This window comes from Pseudorasbora parva, chromosome 21 (genome assembly GCF_024679245.1).
Source record: "Pseudorasbora parva isolate DD20220531a chromosome 21, ASM2467924v1, whole genome shotgun sequence".
Taxonomy (NCBI): domain Eukaryota; kingdom Metazoa; phylum Chordata; class Actinopteri; order Cypriniformes; family Gobionidae; genus Pseudorasbora; species Pseudorasbora parva.
In genome coordinates, this window is record NC_090192.1 from 10,716,811 (window position 1) to 10,734,408 (window position 17,598).

The 17,598-nt window shown below is 36.0% G+C and overlaps 2 protein-coding genes across 3 annotated transcripts; one reads left to right on the forward strand and one right to left on the reverse strand.

Moving 5' to 3' along the window:
• Positions 1-434: 434 nt before the first annotated feature.
• On the reverse strand, positions 435-7,408 carry si:ch211-207i20.2 (uncharacterized protein LOC568537 homolog). Of its 2 annotated transcripts, none has more exons than XM_067430312.1 (5): positions 7,032-7,408; positions 4,703-4,868; positions 4,540-4,598; positions 1,820-1,919; positions 435-1,665 (listed from the first exon to the last, which is right to left on the reverse strand). In XM_067430312.1, the coding sequence occupies exons 1-5, from the start codon at positions 7,221-7,223 to the stop codon at positions 647-649; spliced, it is 1,536 nt and encodes a 511-aa protein (XP_067286413.1). In that variant the 5' UTR covers positions 7,224-7,408; the 3' UTR covers positions 435-646. The 2 variants fall into 2 exon arrangements, with proteins under 2 accessions (XP_067286413.1, XP_067286412.1); XM_067430311.1 differs by having other exon boundaries at positions 4,703-4,871.
• Positions 7,409-8,121: 713 nt separating this feature from the next.
• dnajc9 (DnaJ (Hsp40) homolog, subfamily C, member 9) lies at positions 8,122-17,538 on the forward strand. The gene is made up of 6 exons (XM_067430317.1): positions 8,122-8,313; positions 8,524-8,703; positions 14,386-14,526; positions 14,608-14,862; positions 14,947-15,030; positions 17,067-17,538. Exons 2-6 carry the CDS (start codon positions 8,530-8,532, stop codon positions 17,169-17,171), a joined length of 759 nt encoding a protein of 252 aa, XP_067286418.1. The 5' UTR covers positions 8,122-8,313; positions 8,524-8,529; the 3' UTR covers positions 17,172-17,538.
• Positions 17,539-17,598: the final 60 nt, after the last annotated feature.

Consider the following 17,598-nt stretch of genomic DNA (forward strand, 5'->3'; position numbering starts at 1 on the left):
TGGCAACATTTTCATGAATCAAATATAAATGATTCGTAAGAAAAGAGGGCAATGACAGTAATAAAGAATTTGACCATACGGATGCCATCTTATGCTTTAAATATTTTGTTTTAATGAAGGTCATCATAAACATCTTGCTCATGTTTTGCTGTACATAATATTACAATTATAAAATAAATAATTAACATTGGTATCATTTGCATATAACATCACTTTGTGATGTCTTCAGTAACAGGGTTTATAGATATCAAAACCAAGCCTCATAACTATAGCGATCTTGTGTTACAAACATAAACATAACTGCCATGTAATGAGCTTTTTCAACAAGGATGTAAAGAAAGGTACCAAATATAAATGTCATATTCCAAAATAAGTTACTATTAACGTTTACTTAATCCTAAAATCTAACTCACATAAAAAAGAACATAAAAAATGTTCTATGATATAAACCATGATATTTTATTAAGAAAAATTGATATTCATCATTTGGGGCCACTTGACAGTCTGCCAAAAAATATCAAATTTCACAACTCAAAATAATAAAGCTCTATGTGATTGTAGCCATCTTCAGATAACCGTCTTCAATAATTTATCCATCATAGAAACGTTCTCTATAATGACAAACGTGATCACCTACACACCATGTTTAAGCATAAACACATTTGTGCAATTTCAGATTACGTGGGTCTGCGTATCTCTTTCCGCATTTGTCGCAGATGTACTGCTTCCCCCCTCCGTGGACGTGGCGTTTGTGAGTACGTAGGTGACTGCCTTGACTGAAACACTTGCCGCAATACTCACAATTGTACGGCTTCTCTCCGGTATGGACCCTCTGGTGCAGCTTTAGACTGTTTGTATTGTTAAACCACTTGTCGCAGTAATTGCAGCCGAAGGGTTTTTCTCCAGAGTGAGTGCGGCCGTGTGAAATGAGGCTGCTCTGCTGACTGAAGCTCTTCCCACACTCCTTGCAGCTGAAAGGTTTTTCCCCCGTGTGGATCCGTTTGTGGATTTTCAGGTTTACAGCCTGGCGGAAGGTCTTGCCGCACAGGTCACAACTAAACGGCCGCTGGTCCGTGTGGATGCGCTCGTGGTTTTTAAGGTTGACGGCGTGGCGGAACGCCTTCCCGCAAGACACGCACGAGTACGGTTTCTGACCCGTGTGGATGAGCTGATGCGTTTTTAGTGTTATGGCCCGCGTGAAGCTTTTCTGACATATCGAACACCGAAACTCCTTTTCACCTGTGTGGGTGAGCTGGTGCCTGGCAAGATTCTGAGCAATGTTGAATCTTTTCCCGCAGACGTTACAGCTGAACGGCTTTTCGCCGGTGTGGATTATTTCGTGGGTTTTGAGGTGCGCGGCTTTCCCGAAGCATTTGCCGCAGACTTTACAAACAAATGGCTTTTCCCCTGAGTGGACTCGATGGTGGTCGGACAGACTCTGTTTGTGGGCGAAAGCCTTGCCGCAAAGGACGCAGCCGAAGGGCTTTTCTCCGGTGTGAATGCGCTGATGTGATTTGAGGTTGCTTTGAGAAGAAAAACTCTTGCCGCAGTCTGAACAATTAAAGGATCTCTTTCCAAAGAGCGCAACAGCGTCTTGAGGATCTTCACTGCTGTCTTCTTGCAAAACAGATGCTACTCCATCGTCTGAAGGAGTGTTTAAGTGACCTGACAGGAGAGCAATCGAATTATTGTCATTGGCTAAATATCGGTTTATTACAGGAAGTAATCATTTGGCACTTGCATTCAGCATGTAATTCGTTAGACTGACAACTTTTGGAAAGATTCATTAAACAGATTCATTTTTAAATTATTAACATACCACTAGTGATGGACTTCAAGTCAACTTTTCCAAATTCATTTCTGATCGTCACAGCTAACGTCAGTGGGGATTCTGGACGGTCTTCTGTGGCCTCATCAGACTGCGAGCAGAAAGAAGTTGAATCACTAAACAATTCAGCGACTTATTTCTTATAGATGTATAACAGTTTCTGTTTTATGTTTTTATGAACATGTAAGAAAAGGAAAGATAGTTAAAAGAAGTCAACATTTCAGCCACCTTTGAAGCATTGATTCAGGCAGTTGATCGTCTTTTTAATCTAACTGGAAATACTAATACATAGTATATATATATGTGTGTGTGTGTGTATGTGTGCTTGTCTTAAGTTTGGAAACATAATTATTTTGAATGAATGAAAGAATTTTTTTCAATTTAAAAATAATACAAATAATAATAATAAGAAAATTGAAAAATAAATAAATACATAATAATTGAAACAATAAATAAATAAACAAAGTGCTGGTCTAAAGTTTAGAAACAATAATTAGTATGAATGAATGAATGAATGAATGAATGAATTAATTGTATATATAAACAATATATATACACACTTTAGTTTAGACCATATATATATATATATATATATATATATATATATATATATATATATATATATATATATATATATATATATATATATATATATATATATATATATATATATAAGGGCCGGGACTCAATTAAAAAAATTCATCTAATTAATTAGAGGCTTTGTAATTAATGAATCGAAATTAATCGCATTTTAATTGCATATAAATATTTGACCTGAGAACAATGAGAAGTAATTTTTCTCATGTATTTTTAGTATACCATTGAATAATGACTGAATACATAAGCTTGATCAACAAAATATTGTTTATTTATTTCAGTCCAGCAGACCAGCGCAATGTTTGCCATTAAGTTTAGCAAAAGCATATTTGTGATATTTGAGGCTCGATGTGCTGCGGTGATACGCAGATTCCTTGTTGTATAGCTTGCACACAACCATGCTCTTGACGACGCTTCCATTCTTTTTTTTTTTTTTTTTTTTTAATTTCCCATCCACGGGGCCAAGCAAAGCAGTCTCATCAGCTTCTTCGTTCATGTTCACGCATGGTTTGTTGTTGTCGTGACTCCGGAGCGCTAGTTGGTGTTCCAGTATAATCGGTCCGTCGAAACTCGTTCATTGAAAAATGTTCCGCGGTGCAAAAATAAGTGTGGTTAATTTTTTTTTTTTTTTTTTTGCGTAATTAATTAACGCGTTAAAGTCCCGTAATTAATTAATCTTAATTAACGCGTTAAAGTCCCAGCCCTAATATATATATATATATATATATATATATATATATATATATATATATATATATATATATATATATATGGACGCAGTGCCCGTGGCGTCACCTATAGGATTATGAAGAGCAGTTTTGAAGCGTGAAGTAGGATCGAACTGGCCGTTACCATCTTGGCAGCACGTCACGCCCGAAAAACTACAAAGAGGCGGGACGTGGGCAGAGCTGAGGTGACACGATGACTAACAGACCGATGACAATCCACCGGTCACTCAAAGTAACCCCGCCCTTAATTATGCAGAACTTTAAGGCTTTATATAATGTAAACGAATGCGCTATAAAAATATTCACCCCCTCACAGTTGTCACGAAGGGAAAAATTAACCATATAGACCAAAACCACAATTTGTACCAGGCTGTATCCATGTTTTTTTCTGCTGTAAAGTTGTGCATTTTAACATGGGATTCAAATAGATGGAATTGCAATTTAAGTCACTTCTGTACTGGCTTCAAGAGAAACTGGGGGAGGTTGCCACTTGTTTTATACTCACTTTTTTATCAATGTTGGAAACAGTTGTGCTGCTTAATATTTTTTTGTAACCTGTGATACTTTTTTTCAGGATTCATTGGTGAATAAAAAGTTTAAAAAGACTAACTTGAAATCTGTTATAAAAATATAAATCAGTACAACCACTTTTTTTTATCACTTTAACATCCTTGCTGAATAAAATAATATATATTTTTTTTTTTTTAAAAGAAAAAAAAATTATTGACTCCAAACTGTTTTCAACATTGATAATAAATCAGCATATTAGAATGATTTCTGAAGACTGGAGTAAAGGCTGTTGAAAATTCAGCTTTGCATCACAGAAATAATCTATATTTTAAAGTATATCAATCATAATTTTAAATAATATTTCACAATACTACTTTTTTTCTTTATCTTTTTGACCAAATAAATGCAAACTTGATGAGCATAAAATACTTCTTTATTATACCATCAAATAATTTCCCAAAAAAGGTCATATTACAGACAACTCAAATGTCCGTTTGATCTACAGCAGAATGACAAGTACTTGTGTGTACCAATACAGGTGTGTGTATTATGCAACACAACAGTAATGGAGTGCAACCTGAAACTACACAACTCAACCTGCCATCGGTTAGATTTACCCTTCATGTTAAAAATCCGCTACATAATGCAGTTTTTGGCTGAATGTTCTGCTAAGTGTAACGCTTTATACAACTAATAAAAACATCCTCGCTCTGAACATTAATATTATATAATGAACAAATATTTTACTCCATCATAGGACAGTGTTCTGTTGACAGTAGAGAACTGTTGACAAAATATTCTGAGTTGCCAACATGCCTTTATTTTTACATTTTGGTAAATTAAGCTAAATAGCCTTGATGTGCATGTTAAGTTTACCTCAATTCTTGTTTTCGTCTCCAGGCTTTTTGCACATCCGTCATATGAATGTTCCTCTTCTAAAACATACAAAGGACAATTATTTTATAAAACTGAAACGCTACACCCTTGGAAAGTAAGGTAATTATAGTTTATTTATCAAAGACAGAATGTGATTTCTTACCAAGTCCTCCAACAGACAGAATGTTCAAGATACTGCCGGGACGTTTTGCTCTCTTGCCTGAAAATGTTTTGCACTCCAGGTCTAGCAGAAATTTCGTTTCATCAACGAGTTTGATTATTTTCCCAAGGGCCTCATTTCCCAATACTTCCATGACTGACGCAAACTGCTTCTGAAAGAATAAATAAATACAAATTACGAGTGATAGACCAACATGCCAGCTGATAAATCAGGCACTATTTGGCCATTTTGACAGTGTTGGCAAACTAATTCCACCTAGTCTTCTAATCTTCAGCCTGGTCTTAGACAATTTTTATTTGCTATTATCAAACTGCATTGTCTCTAACGTATGGAAACTTGTTTCTGCCACAAAGTAAAATAAAATAAAAAGGTATCTGCCAAATCTCATTAAAAAAAATCCACAATTATGAGAAAAAAAGTCAGAACTGTGCGATATAAACTCGGTAGCGTGAGATATAAACTCAGAACTGTTAGATATAAACTTGGAATAGTTAGATATAAACTCTTAACTGTGAGATATAAACTCAGAATTGAGATACTTTCCATGAGAACAGGAATATAGGGGAATTAAAGGGAATATATGGAAATTGATGGGAATCAATGGGAATAGACTGGAATTTTTTAACAGGGAACTTAAATGTATAGGGGGGGAAAGCATCTTGCTGCATAATCTTGGTTAAAATAATCAGATTGTAAATTCAATTACATTTAAAACTGCACTACTTACTGCAATTGGAAGTTTACAACATTTTAATGGGATTTTGTTTAATTAAATAAATGAGTTCTATTCACAAAAAAGTTCTACTCACACACACACACACACACACACACACACACACACACACACACACACACACACACACACACACACACACACACACACACACAACATCAAAGTTAAAAAAAATAATAATAATAATAATGTATGTTTATGACAGTTTGTATGATTATCCCACATTTCTAATTAATTCTCATAAATTCCCATTAGGTTTCCAATAATTCCCTAGCTTCACTTCTCATAAAATGTTTCTGGAAATTTACCAGAAATGTTCTTCCACTTTGCAACCCAAGCAATTACTTAATACAATTAAATAAAAAAGGTTATACAAAAAAAATAAAAAAATTAAAGGACATCACAAACATGTTAAACTCATTTAACAGATATATGTCTTTGGGATTTTTGATATTTTAAAAACGCTATAAATTATAAATACATGTTAAGGCTGATTGAAAATGAGCAAAATTGTTGTTGTTTTTGACCGAGTTACTCCCTTTAGTCTGATGATGAATATAAAATGTTCCAATTTTGGTAACACTCTAGTTTAGGGTTCAATTCTCACTATTACCTAGTTGCATATTAGCATGCATATTACTAGAATGTTGGCTGTTTATTAGTACTTATAAAACACTTCTTCTGAATGAACTGGACCCTAATCTAAAGTGTGACCTATATTTTTATTTTGTAAAATAAATACATTTAAATCTTTTTTTTAGACATTTATTTGAGTCTGATATTATTAGTTGGTCAGCTGATGAATTCTAAGTCAACTTAAGTATTAGTGAACTAAGTCTTAAAGGAACTGTATGTAAGAAATATAAGCAATTTATCATAAAATGGCCCTGATGTCACTAGACATTAAGAAATCATGTTAAGTTTAAATACTTATATCAGAGCAGTAGTCCGGCCAGGATATTGTCATATAAAAGTTGTTGTTGCAGTCCTCAACTGATGTTGATGTTTTGACCTGAAGCTCCACCCTCCACCGATCTACCAATCACGAAATCAGTAGTGATTCGGCATCCGGGGGGAGGGGGATACACCCCTCTGCAGTCATTTGAAAGTGATTGCAATACCAGTTTTGGCCAGAATCTTACATAAACCTCTGTAAATAAGGGCGCTTGCGCTTGGTGTAACAGTAGGATAGTTGTGATTTGTTATTGCGGTGATCTCATGTGAGTAACAGGTTGCCCCGCCCTCGCGCCAGTAAACACGTCATCAGAGTAGAAATTGCCCCTGCTAGAGGGAGGGGGAAATGGATAGCAAAGCCACATGATTTTAAAAATATGTGTGATTATTGGTATGAAAAATGTATTCTAATAAATAAATAATTTATAATAAATACAGCAATAGCCTATAATAAAAAGAACTGCCCATTTTTTCATGGTGACGCGTTCACGTGCGTTGAGACTTGCGCTAACTGCGCACTGATCTTTATACTATATGCACACACGCGCTTGCAGACTGTGAACGCATCGCATGTTTAAGGTTACAGGCCGCAGATCTCTAAACAACATCATCTTATAATCTCACCATTCTCTCCTCCTTTTCCCTCTTCATTCTTGACTCGGTCTCCTCGTTTTCACACTGATCTCTGGTGATATCGCTGCTGAGATATAACAGCGTCTCCTCTTCCACGAGTTTGTACATTTCAGCGATCGCGGCGTGAACTAACGCCTCCACCACGGACGCCAGATGCGTCTGTAACGCCACACAGCGAGACATTCTGCCTGAAACTAAAACTCGCAGCTTTGGAAGTCGCGCTGTTGCCCGGTGCTTAGTTTAAAAACTAAACAGAAATCACGATTCTGCATTGAGAACTCGTTGAAGTGAGCGAACGATTGTAAACATACTTTAGGAAACAGTGGGCTGTAGCACACCGGAAGTACAACGGGCTGCGACAATTACAATCCGGGTCCTCCAAGAATGCATAATAAGAGTTGATTGTTGGCCGTTTTTTAACAATTTATTTTATTATTATTATTATTATAGTATCTGTGTGGCTTCAAATTACTTGTATAACAACATAAAAAAAAATCGACCTTTGTTTAATACATTTTATAGATTTTACATATTAAATGTTTTATTTTTCTCCATTTTTTTAACATTTTTTTGTTGTTGAACACATATAAAAGCAAATACACGGTTACAACTCAAAACAGAATTTAAAAACACAAATAAAATTATAAACAGTAGACAGAGAGGCAGTAAAATATGAGCCTGGGGTAACAACAAATTTAAAATAAATTAGGTTCAAGAGAGCGAGCGAGACAAAGAGAGAGAAAAAAACATTATAAAAAGGCTATATTTTGTGCACAGCGTAAATTACTTTAAAGCTTTGAAACTGTTGGAAGAAGAGCACCCAAATAACATTCAAAGCCTTTAAAAAATATATATAAAAAGAGGTTTAACAGAAAAAATATGTGTATAATTTGTATGTGTATACATGTGTGTGTATTGTGTATGTGTATTTGTATGTGTATACACATGTGTATAACAAACGTAGCTAATAAAAATAAATACATCTATAAGTAAATACATATATTAAATGTATATATATTTCAAATAGAAGAGAAGAATATTAAATGTACGCTGTCCTACGTCATGACGTTTTGTGACGTGTAGACAACGCGCCAAAATTTTGGCGCGACCTGCTAGTGCTAGGAGAAGTTTATGCTGCTGTGCTGAATGCGTTCAGTTGTTAATCTCTATCTGGTATATTTTAACAGGTTTCTAGTCGCTGACAGTTGTCAACGTCTTCGGTAATAAAACGTTAAGTTGAGTTGCATAGAGCTTACTTCCTTCTTTTTGTAAGGTGAGTTACGTTAGATATATAATAGTATCAATACTGTTTGTTAAATCCATATGCATTTCTGGACAAATGTATTTGTCTACAAAACTATTTAGAAACTTTTAATCATACGGTTTTTATCATAATGTGTCACGTTAAAACAAGCCTCTTGCATTGTTTTCTTGTAGTTAACATGTCAGTGAGTGATTTGGTGTGTTTTCCCCCCTCTCTCAGACAGTCATGGGTTTACTGGAGCAGTGTGATGAGCTCTTCAAGACCTCTGACCTGTATGAAGTTCTGAGTGTTTGCAAAGAAGCATCTGACTCCGAGATCAGACGCGGCTATTATAAAGTCTCTCTGCAGGTTCATCCAGATAGAGCTCCTGATGATGAGTTGGCCACCACCAAGTTTCAGGTAACAACTGTTTCTTTAATGCAACACCTCTGCCCAGTTATCTTTTAAAACCTTCTTTAATGGTCTAGTGGGGTCTAATGGTTAAAGAGGTGATCCACAAAATGAACTTTAACCCTGTGGTGCTCCTAGATTTGGGGTCACGCTTGTCCTCCTTGGTCAGGGTTGTCCAAACTCAGTCCTGGAGAATTTAGCTCTGACGTGCCTCAACACACCTGCCTTGAAGTAAAGCTGCCTTCGCATGTTATCAGAAATGTCCTAGTTCCCACTTCGCAATAGGGCTGGGTATCGATTCATATGTTTCGATTCACAAGCCCTTGAATCGATTCAATTTCGGTTTGATTTTGAATTCTCGATTCAACTCAAATGAATATAGATTTAATACAAATACTCTAGGTATTTATAAAAAAATTAACATAAATGGGTAATTAAAAAGAAATGAAGAGCCACACACCTGTATATTAAACTTTTTATTTTTTAATATAACAGAGTACATTAAAACAGAACGCATCTTTATATTTCAAATCCATACAATTTTGATGCAACTTTATTCTAAAAAAAATTATCTGAGAAGTATTTTATGGATGTTTTGATATATTTATTCTATAACATAAATTATATTGGATGATTTTTTTTTTTTGTTGCAATTTTCAGTACACTACAAAAGCTTTTCTTGCGATTTTGCCTCTCATCATGTGTGCATTTACTTTTCATATGTGAGAAACGCGTTCATTATTTTTTTACAGTCTATGGTTAATTCCTGAACACAAGTAGTTGTCGTGGTAACGGACAGCAATACCTTAACGTGCTGACTTTGGTTGACTGTGGACTAACTATTATTTGAGGAAATCTGTTTATAATATAAGCTATTAGGGTTAGAATTATTGATCCTGCGCTGTATATGGACTACAATTTTAATATGTCTATAATGGCTAACGTACGTGCTTAAGTGACTGCTCAAGTTTGATCCTAATGCAAGGCAAGCATTCTCGTGTATGTGATCTATTTTTAGCGGTTGTGTGCTCTGCTGTGTGTGTGTGTGTGTGTTGTCACATCAAATGGTTCCGCAGATTTTTAGTATTACTACAGCATTTCACCTCAGCATTATAAAAGGCAACAACGCACCGAATGATAAATGACGTGCGCCTCTTGCTCCTTTGTAAGATCACGCAAGGCGAAATGGCTGACGTCTAGTGAAGAAGACTAGTAATTAGATTTACGTTAATCTTACGTTCAATGTTAGCGGAAATAAATATGGGAAAAAATCGATTCGTGGCCTTTGAGAATCAATTCTGAATCGACCAGATTTTAAAAATCGATTTTTCGATTAATCGGGTTTTGCCCCAGCCCTACTATAATGGGGTGAATAGGTATAACAAGTCTATGAGAGCAAAACAAAACAAAAAAACATGCTTAGGCAACGTGCACAAAAACTCTGCTGCTCCTGACGACACATTGATTTGTTAAGACACGAACCGAGCTGTTTCTGTGAGAAACCGAACAGTATTTTTTTTTTTTACCTCATATCCCGACGAGTCTCATCAAGTTTTCCCATAGGCTGTAACTTGCGTCTAATGAGGTCAAGCTGGTGCGATCATAGACATATAGCATGTAGATCCTCATTCGACCGATCTGCGCAGGCTCAACTGAGGATTCTATATATATATCTACGATCGCACCAGCTTGACCTCACGAGATACAGCCCATGTACCCAATTGTGATACCCAACTCAGGAACTTGGGTATCACAATTTTATCCCAAACTTCCCAGTGGGCGTTCATGTTTAATTAGGTTTGAAGCTTAACTCTGCAGGACAGTGGCGCTCTAGGAGCAGGATTGGACACTCCTGTCCTAAGTTTTGAACTGTTTTTCCCCCAGTAAAATTTATGTACCATATTTTAGTAAAATAATAATATTTTTTTAATTAACATTTTGTATTGTCGAGAGGATTTTATGTTACTAAATATTATTTATTCAGTAAGTATGCACTATTTGAAAATATGTTTAATTAATGCAAAGTTTAAGGCTTTAAATCAAAATAGACAATTTTATAGTTATTTTTTTATGGAATATTTCTGTATTTATTATTAAAATCTTAATTATTTATTTAGGTGCCCTCATAATCTTTAACCGACATGCTTCCCTCGGGTCATTTTGATCTGAAACTAATACAAAAAAATGTAATGTTCATTGGAGTGGTCCAAGACCCTAGAACTTTTGTCGCACTTGAACCACGAATACACACACAAACACACAAAAAAAGTCTGGATTTGAGTTTTGTGCTTGAAATATTAAAAGTAACAAACCCTTCCCTCGTGGGTCAGTTTGACCCCCATTGGAATGAATAGAATGTGAGGAATGCTTCAGTACAAACAGGAAATCCTAAAATTACCAAAAAATGATTTTGATTTTTCACTGTGTAAGATATTTTAAGCTGAATTAAATGGAAATTGTGTTATTTTGAATATAAGTTGAAAGAATGTGAATGTGCCTAAAATATAATTGATTTGTTTATTTATTTATCTAATCTAGTCAATTAAAGGTAAAACAAAAAATCTCCCAAAAGATAGCATAAAAAAAATAGAAAAAAATATTATCGAAATGAAAAGCTTTCTGGACCAAAAAAAAGAATAAGTCTAGGGCTTTGGGTCATTTTGACCCATGAGTGAAGGATTTGTTACAAAGTGCAAGAGAGGGATGAGGGTTAAAAAAATAACTTCCACTTCCTGCAATGGCATCTCATCTCTTCTCTTCTCTGATGATTTGTTTACTGGCCTGAGGAAGGGACAACCTGTCTCTTGAGATCACAGCAATGGCAAACCAAAACCATCCAGTTAATTCCCAATGGAAAAAAATCAAGCCCTGTCCAACATTGTTTTTCTTGTTTGAGATGCTGTTTTCAAATATACATCACAATAGGGAAGAAAAGACTGTTGCAACTTCCATTTTATGCTGGTTTTCAAATCCAGTGCAAAAAAATGGTCAGATTAAGGCCTCTTCAATCAACTTTATTTATACAGCGCTTTTACAATCACATTTGTGTCAAAGCAGCTTCACAGTGTCAAACAGGACAGTATTGCAACAAAATTAGATTTGGCTGTACAGTCGTTCTGGAGAAAACAGGGATGTTATCAGCTTATTTTAATTTATCATATAGCGACAATGTTGGCAGATCAGTATCATAGTTTATAGAATTAAAACCTAATTCATAAATTTTATCTGTATAATTAGTTGAATAACTTTGATCATAATTTTAGTGTCCGCAAATGAGCAAGCCAACCCAAAGGTGACAGTGGCAAGGAACCAAAACTCCATCAGGGCGTGATGGAGAAAAATAAACCTTGGGAGAAACCAGACTCAGTCGGGGTGCCAGTTCTCCTCTAGCCTATTAACAAACAGTGTATGATTATTAATCTGGCAACCTTATAGGTCAGAAATCATATTAGATCGGAATATTCAAAATTTCTGGGTATCACGCAAGAGATGGGTTTATTTAGGATGGCGCGTCGATTACACAAGAGTATGAATACATGAAAGATCGGAGTTATTGCGCCGAAGACGGGTTTTTGAGCATAATGGCCTCTCCACATCAAGAACTATGACGTTAACTATGTTCATGTCCACAACAGTGCACAATGTTGTTCTGTTTGCTCTAAGTGCGTGCTGCAGTTTTGACATCGGTCGCTTTCATTAGGGTCCCTCAAACTCGGTCCTGAAGGGCCACTGTCCTGCAGAGTTTAGCTCCAACCCTTTTCAAAGACACCCGAGCAAGCTAATCAAGATATTCAGGATCACTAGAAAATCACAGGAAGTTGTGTTTGATCAGGGTTGGAGCTAAACTCTGCAGACAGTGGCCCTCCAGCACCGAGTTTGAGGAACCCTGCTTTAAATGCTCGACCTCTGAAAGCAGGATGGATTCTGACTGGCTGACAATTTCCGATTTTTATTGTTGTGAACGGATTTTTAGATAGACAGAAGAACCATATTCATACGTAATGCCATGGTGTACAGTGTTGCCAAGTCTTTGGTTTTCCTGCGGATTTGGGCTACTTTAACACTGTTGGCGCAGGCTGTTTTTCATGTCCATGGGTTGAAGCGACCCCCATTATGTGAACTTTATTTCCAGGACTGTGAATTTTAGCAGGGAGCCCTGCCAAAAAAAACACGTTTTACCACCAAACGCAATGTTTACTGGAAAACAATAATACTTTTTGCTAGTTTTGAATCGCAAATTGGGCGGGATTTGTTGTAAACCTGGCAAACCTGGTGGTGTAACAACTAGATACATTATTTTCATATTTCCTATGGTATATATACAGTACAGGCCAAAAGTTTGGAACCATTTCTATTTGTAATGTTTTTGAAAGAAGTTTCTTCTGCTCATCAAGCCTGCATTTATTTGATCAATTTTTTTTGTTGATAATTTAAAGGATAATAAATTGAAAACAAATTATTATAAATTGTAATATATTACAATTTTTCTGTATTTTTGATCACATAAATGCAGGCTTGATGAGCAGAAGAAACTTCTTTAAAAAACATTACAAATAGTAATGTGTCCAATCGTTCGACCTGTACTGTATGTGTGTGTGTATATATATATATATATATATATATATATATATATATATATATATATATATATATATATATATATATATATATATATATATATATATATATATATAAAATATGTGTGTGTATATATATTTGTCTTGAAAAAAACCTGTCCAATTTGTATGGAAGCTCATTTCCGCCACTAAATAAAAAAATAAAGAGTATTTGCAAGTTATAAAGTCAGAATTCTGAGATATAAACTCACAATTGCGTGAAATTGTTTTGAAATTGCTTTTGAAAAAACAGATTTTTTCCTCCTCAGAATAGTGACTATCACGCACTTGCGAGTTTATATCTCAGAATTCTTAATATCACAGAATTGTGATTTTATCACGCAATTGTTTAGCCTATAAATCTAGGCAAATTTAATCTGCCCGCAAGTGTCGTCTAGCAACTGTCAATACCCTTCTGAGCTGTATTCCCCTAACTCTTGCTGGGCCAATCACATCGTGTATAGAGTCGGCGGGCGGGGCCATAATGACGATGGCCGAGTTGCGTTTGCGTGCTTCTAGTAAACACAGAAATTAGTGAACGGCGGTCTTTCGAATCAGCTTTGACCGTGACTCTGAAAGACTTGGAGTTCAGCTTTTCTCTGAGAAAAGAACAAAGAACGGCACTGAAGTCATTCTTAAGAAGGGAAGATGTGTTCTGAGTTTTGCCGACCGGATACGGTTAATGTTTAATCTATCAACAAGCTCTGTTTCACCGTTGTTGCTCTGGTTGGTTGTAGCTCTATCCTATCGCGTGCAGAGGGAGTTTGAAAGACAACCGTTTATCCCGCCCCTCAGATTGAGCCGTCTATGGTGAGTTTCCAGACCAAACATCTTGATGTGGGTCTGGCTTGTCAGGCTAGCAATTGTGAGGAAAAAAGTCAGAATTCTCAATTTCAATTCTCAAAGTCACAATTACTCTATATTATTTTATTTAGTGGCGGAAACGGGTTTCCATAAATTTGTGTTGACTTGCAAGTGCCATAAAAGTCACAGTTTCATCACAAACATTCTCAATGATCATTAGATCAAGTAATCTAATAAAATCCTTAAACATACAATTTGTATCTTTTCACAGGTCCTGGGAAAGGTTTATGCAGTGTTGACTGACAAGGACCAAAGGGCGGTCTATGACGAACAGGGAACAGTGGACGAAGAGTCGGACTCCCTTGCTCAAGATCGCGATTGGGAGGAGCATTGGAGAAGATTGTTTCCCAAGGTATTTATTGTGTCATGTGCTTTAATGTCGGCCATTTTCAAACAAAGTTGCTAATGATATTGTCATACTTTTCTGCCGTAGATCACATTACAAGACATCTTGGACTTTGAGAAGCAGTATAAAGGCTCTGATGAAGAGGTGGAAGACCTAAAGAGAGTGTACCTACAACATGAAGGTGACATGGATCTGATCATGGAGTCCGCATTGTGCTGTACTTATGAAGATGAGCCGCGTGTCAGAGACGTACTGCAGAAAGCCATTGATGCTGAAGAGGTGCCTGCATACAAAGCCTTCACTCATGAGAGTGTCAAAAAGAAGAACACCCGCAAAAGAAAGGTGCCGATTCAGTTCACCATTTAAGTTTTGATATGAAATAATGCATTGTTTAATGGAATTTAAGATGTCATCCTGTATTTCTAGGCAGAAAAGGAGCGCAAAGAGGCAGAGGAAATGCAGGAGGAGATGGGCTTGAACAGTGAGGACAGCCTGGTAGCTATGATAAAGGTAATAAAAACATTGAGGTGTAACCAAGCGCCAACCTCCCCCTTTCTGTTGAAGCCAATACGGAAGTAACTACAATTCATAGACTGGAGCAGAATCTCATTGAGCCCCATGTAAAAATTCCTAACTTTACAGCAGGGGAAAAAAAGCATGTTTACAGCCTGGTACAAATTGTGGTTTTGATCTATACGGCTAATTTGGCCCTTCATGACAACTGAGGGGAGTTAATTTTTTTATAACAAATTTGTTTACATTATATGAAGCTTTAAATTTTTGCATAATTAAGGGAGTGACTGGTGGATAGCCATTTATCTGTTGTCTGTTATGCTGCCTTCACGTGCTATCGAAATTATCGTAAATACGAGTTTCCGAGCTAAAAATAGCTGATGTCGTGTTTACCACTGGGATGTTCGGAAATAATTTTGATACCCAAGTTCCTGAGATGGGCGTGGCATAACCGTTAAAAATAGCAGATGGGAGACGAATTTCTGCTGTGCCAGGTGTTTTATTAGTTTTTATTCCACAACAATTTTATTGTCTTGTTGTTAAAGTAGTACTTATTTACATAAATTCATAATCATTTGAAGCATAATTGTGTATTTTAAACACATCGGAAATCGCATCTAGTTGACCATCATTCCAGAATAGTGAGCAAGCTGACTATCTACTATCTCATGATGGCTGAAAACTATTGCCATTTTAGTCTTTAAGCAGCCTTTATTGGTTGTTATCATGGTTATAGTGTTAAAATAACATTTTCCAAAGACGCACAAAAGTATGAACCTGGCGTCCTCAATTCATTCCGACAACAAAGCACCTGAACACAACAAGCTCGTAATCACGACTTCTAAAGTGGGAAGTAGGAAACTTCCGATAGCACGTGAAGGCAGCATTAGTCAGCACGTCACCTTAGCTCCGCCCACATCCCGCCTCTTTGCACATTTGCTGTTATCCGGGTGTGACGCATGACGCGCTAGCAAGATGGCTACGCCCTGCTCGTCTCTACTTTACGCATCAGAAGTGCTCATCAGAATCCTATGGGTGACGTCCCGGACACTACGTCCATATTTTTTTTTACAATCTATGACTGAGTGTAACTGAAGCTGTCGTAATCTGCTAAATGTCTGAAAATCTTCAAAGCTATGCTTTAGTTCTATATTTTTGGAATGGTAAGATTTTTTAAAAACATCTCCAAGGCTGCATTTATTTAATCACAGGAATATTGTAAAATATTAATACAATTTAAAATAACAGTTTTGTATTTAATATATTTATTAAGGTATGTACTAGGCACCTATTGTATCCGTTAGTGTTCTTCATCCACTCAAGTGAAAAATGCTGGGAATGTAAAAAGTTGTGACATTAAGCATACAGATAGAGGACAGTCTGAATAATAAACAGAGCAATTTGAGTCTCTAACTTTCCCTAGCACCTCCAGCAGTCCAAAGTTGCACTCATGTTAATGCTAATAAACTGTTTTTTCCATTTTAAAACCTACATTTTGCAATTCATTCCAGTAGAGATGTGCAATTTAATCCAGTAGAGATGTGCAATTTAATCCAGTAGAGATGTGCAATTGAATCTAATTTGATTTGCGAATTTGGCTTACAACGATTATAAAATAAAGATAATCGACACGAAACCGTTGTTTTGCTGCCGCATTGTCCCGTGCACCTTCCTTTCCTAAAAGCCCAAACTTGTCACTTGATAAGAGACAAATCTTAGTAATTTTATTAAAATGTTTTATTCTTTTGCAAAAGAAGTCACCTCACAATGATCATATCAGTTTGGTAACAGTGTCACCTATTGGTCAAAAGTGATAAGCATTTAAATCATATTCCTAGTGATTTCAATTTATGTTTTTCAGCCGTTTCGACTGAACTTTAATTACTCGCTTTAATGTTGGTCTGATGCTTCCAGTCTGCTTGCAGGACTTTGTGCTTGACCCCTTTATTTCTGCTAATATCAGATTTGTTCATTTCACTGCCTGTTAACAAGCATTCATGTTTTCTTCTTTTTGACATTTGTTTTCTATTTAGCAAAGACAAAAAGCCAAAGAAAATGGATTCAACTCTCTTATCTCAGATCTGGAGGCTAAATATTGCAAGAAACCAGCAGCGGGAAAGAAGGGCAAGAAAAAGTGAAGTTTCACCAGACTGGGCTATTTCTACCAAATGTCATCATTCATCCTGTGATCTAATCTAGAAATGTATATAATCAAAGGACGCTTTGTAATGGATACTGGCCATTTGTCAGCCATAAGACACCTGCATATTGAGACGAATAACAGTTAACACCCTCTCTCATCCATTTATTACAGTGTATGAGATTAGATTGAATCTGCTCCATGTATTCATGCTCATACCAGCTTGTGAATTAAATGAGACTAAGTTTAATGCAAGTGTGACTGTAACATTTTTTGTATATATGTTTTCCCCTTTTATGGTTTTGTAGTGTTGGATGTATTGTAGATCATTTGAGTATAATAAACTTGTTTTGATCAATATGAAAGTCTAAGGCTTGGGTTTATGTTTTGACAAATCTATCCATATACTTTTTATTCATAAAGAT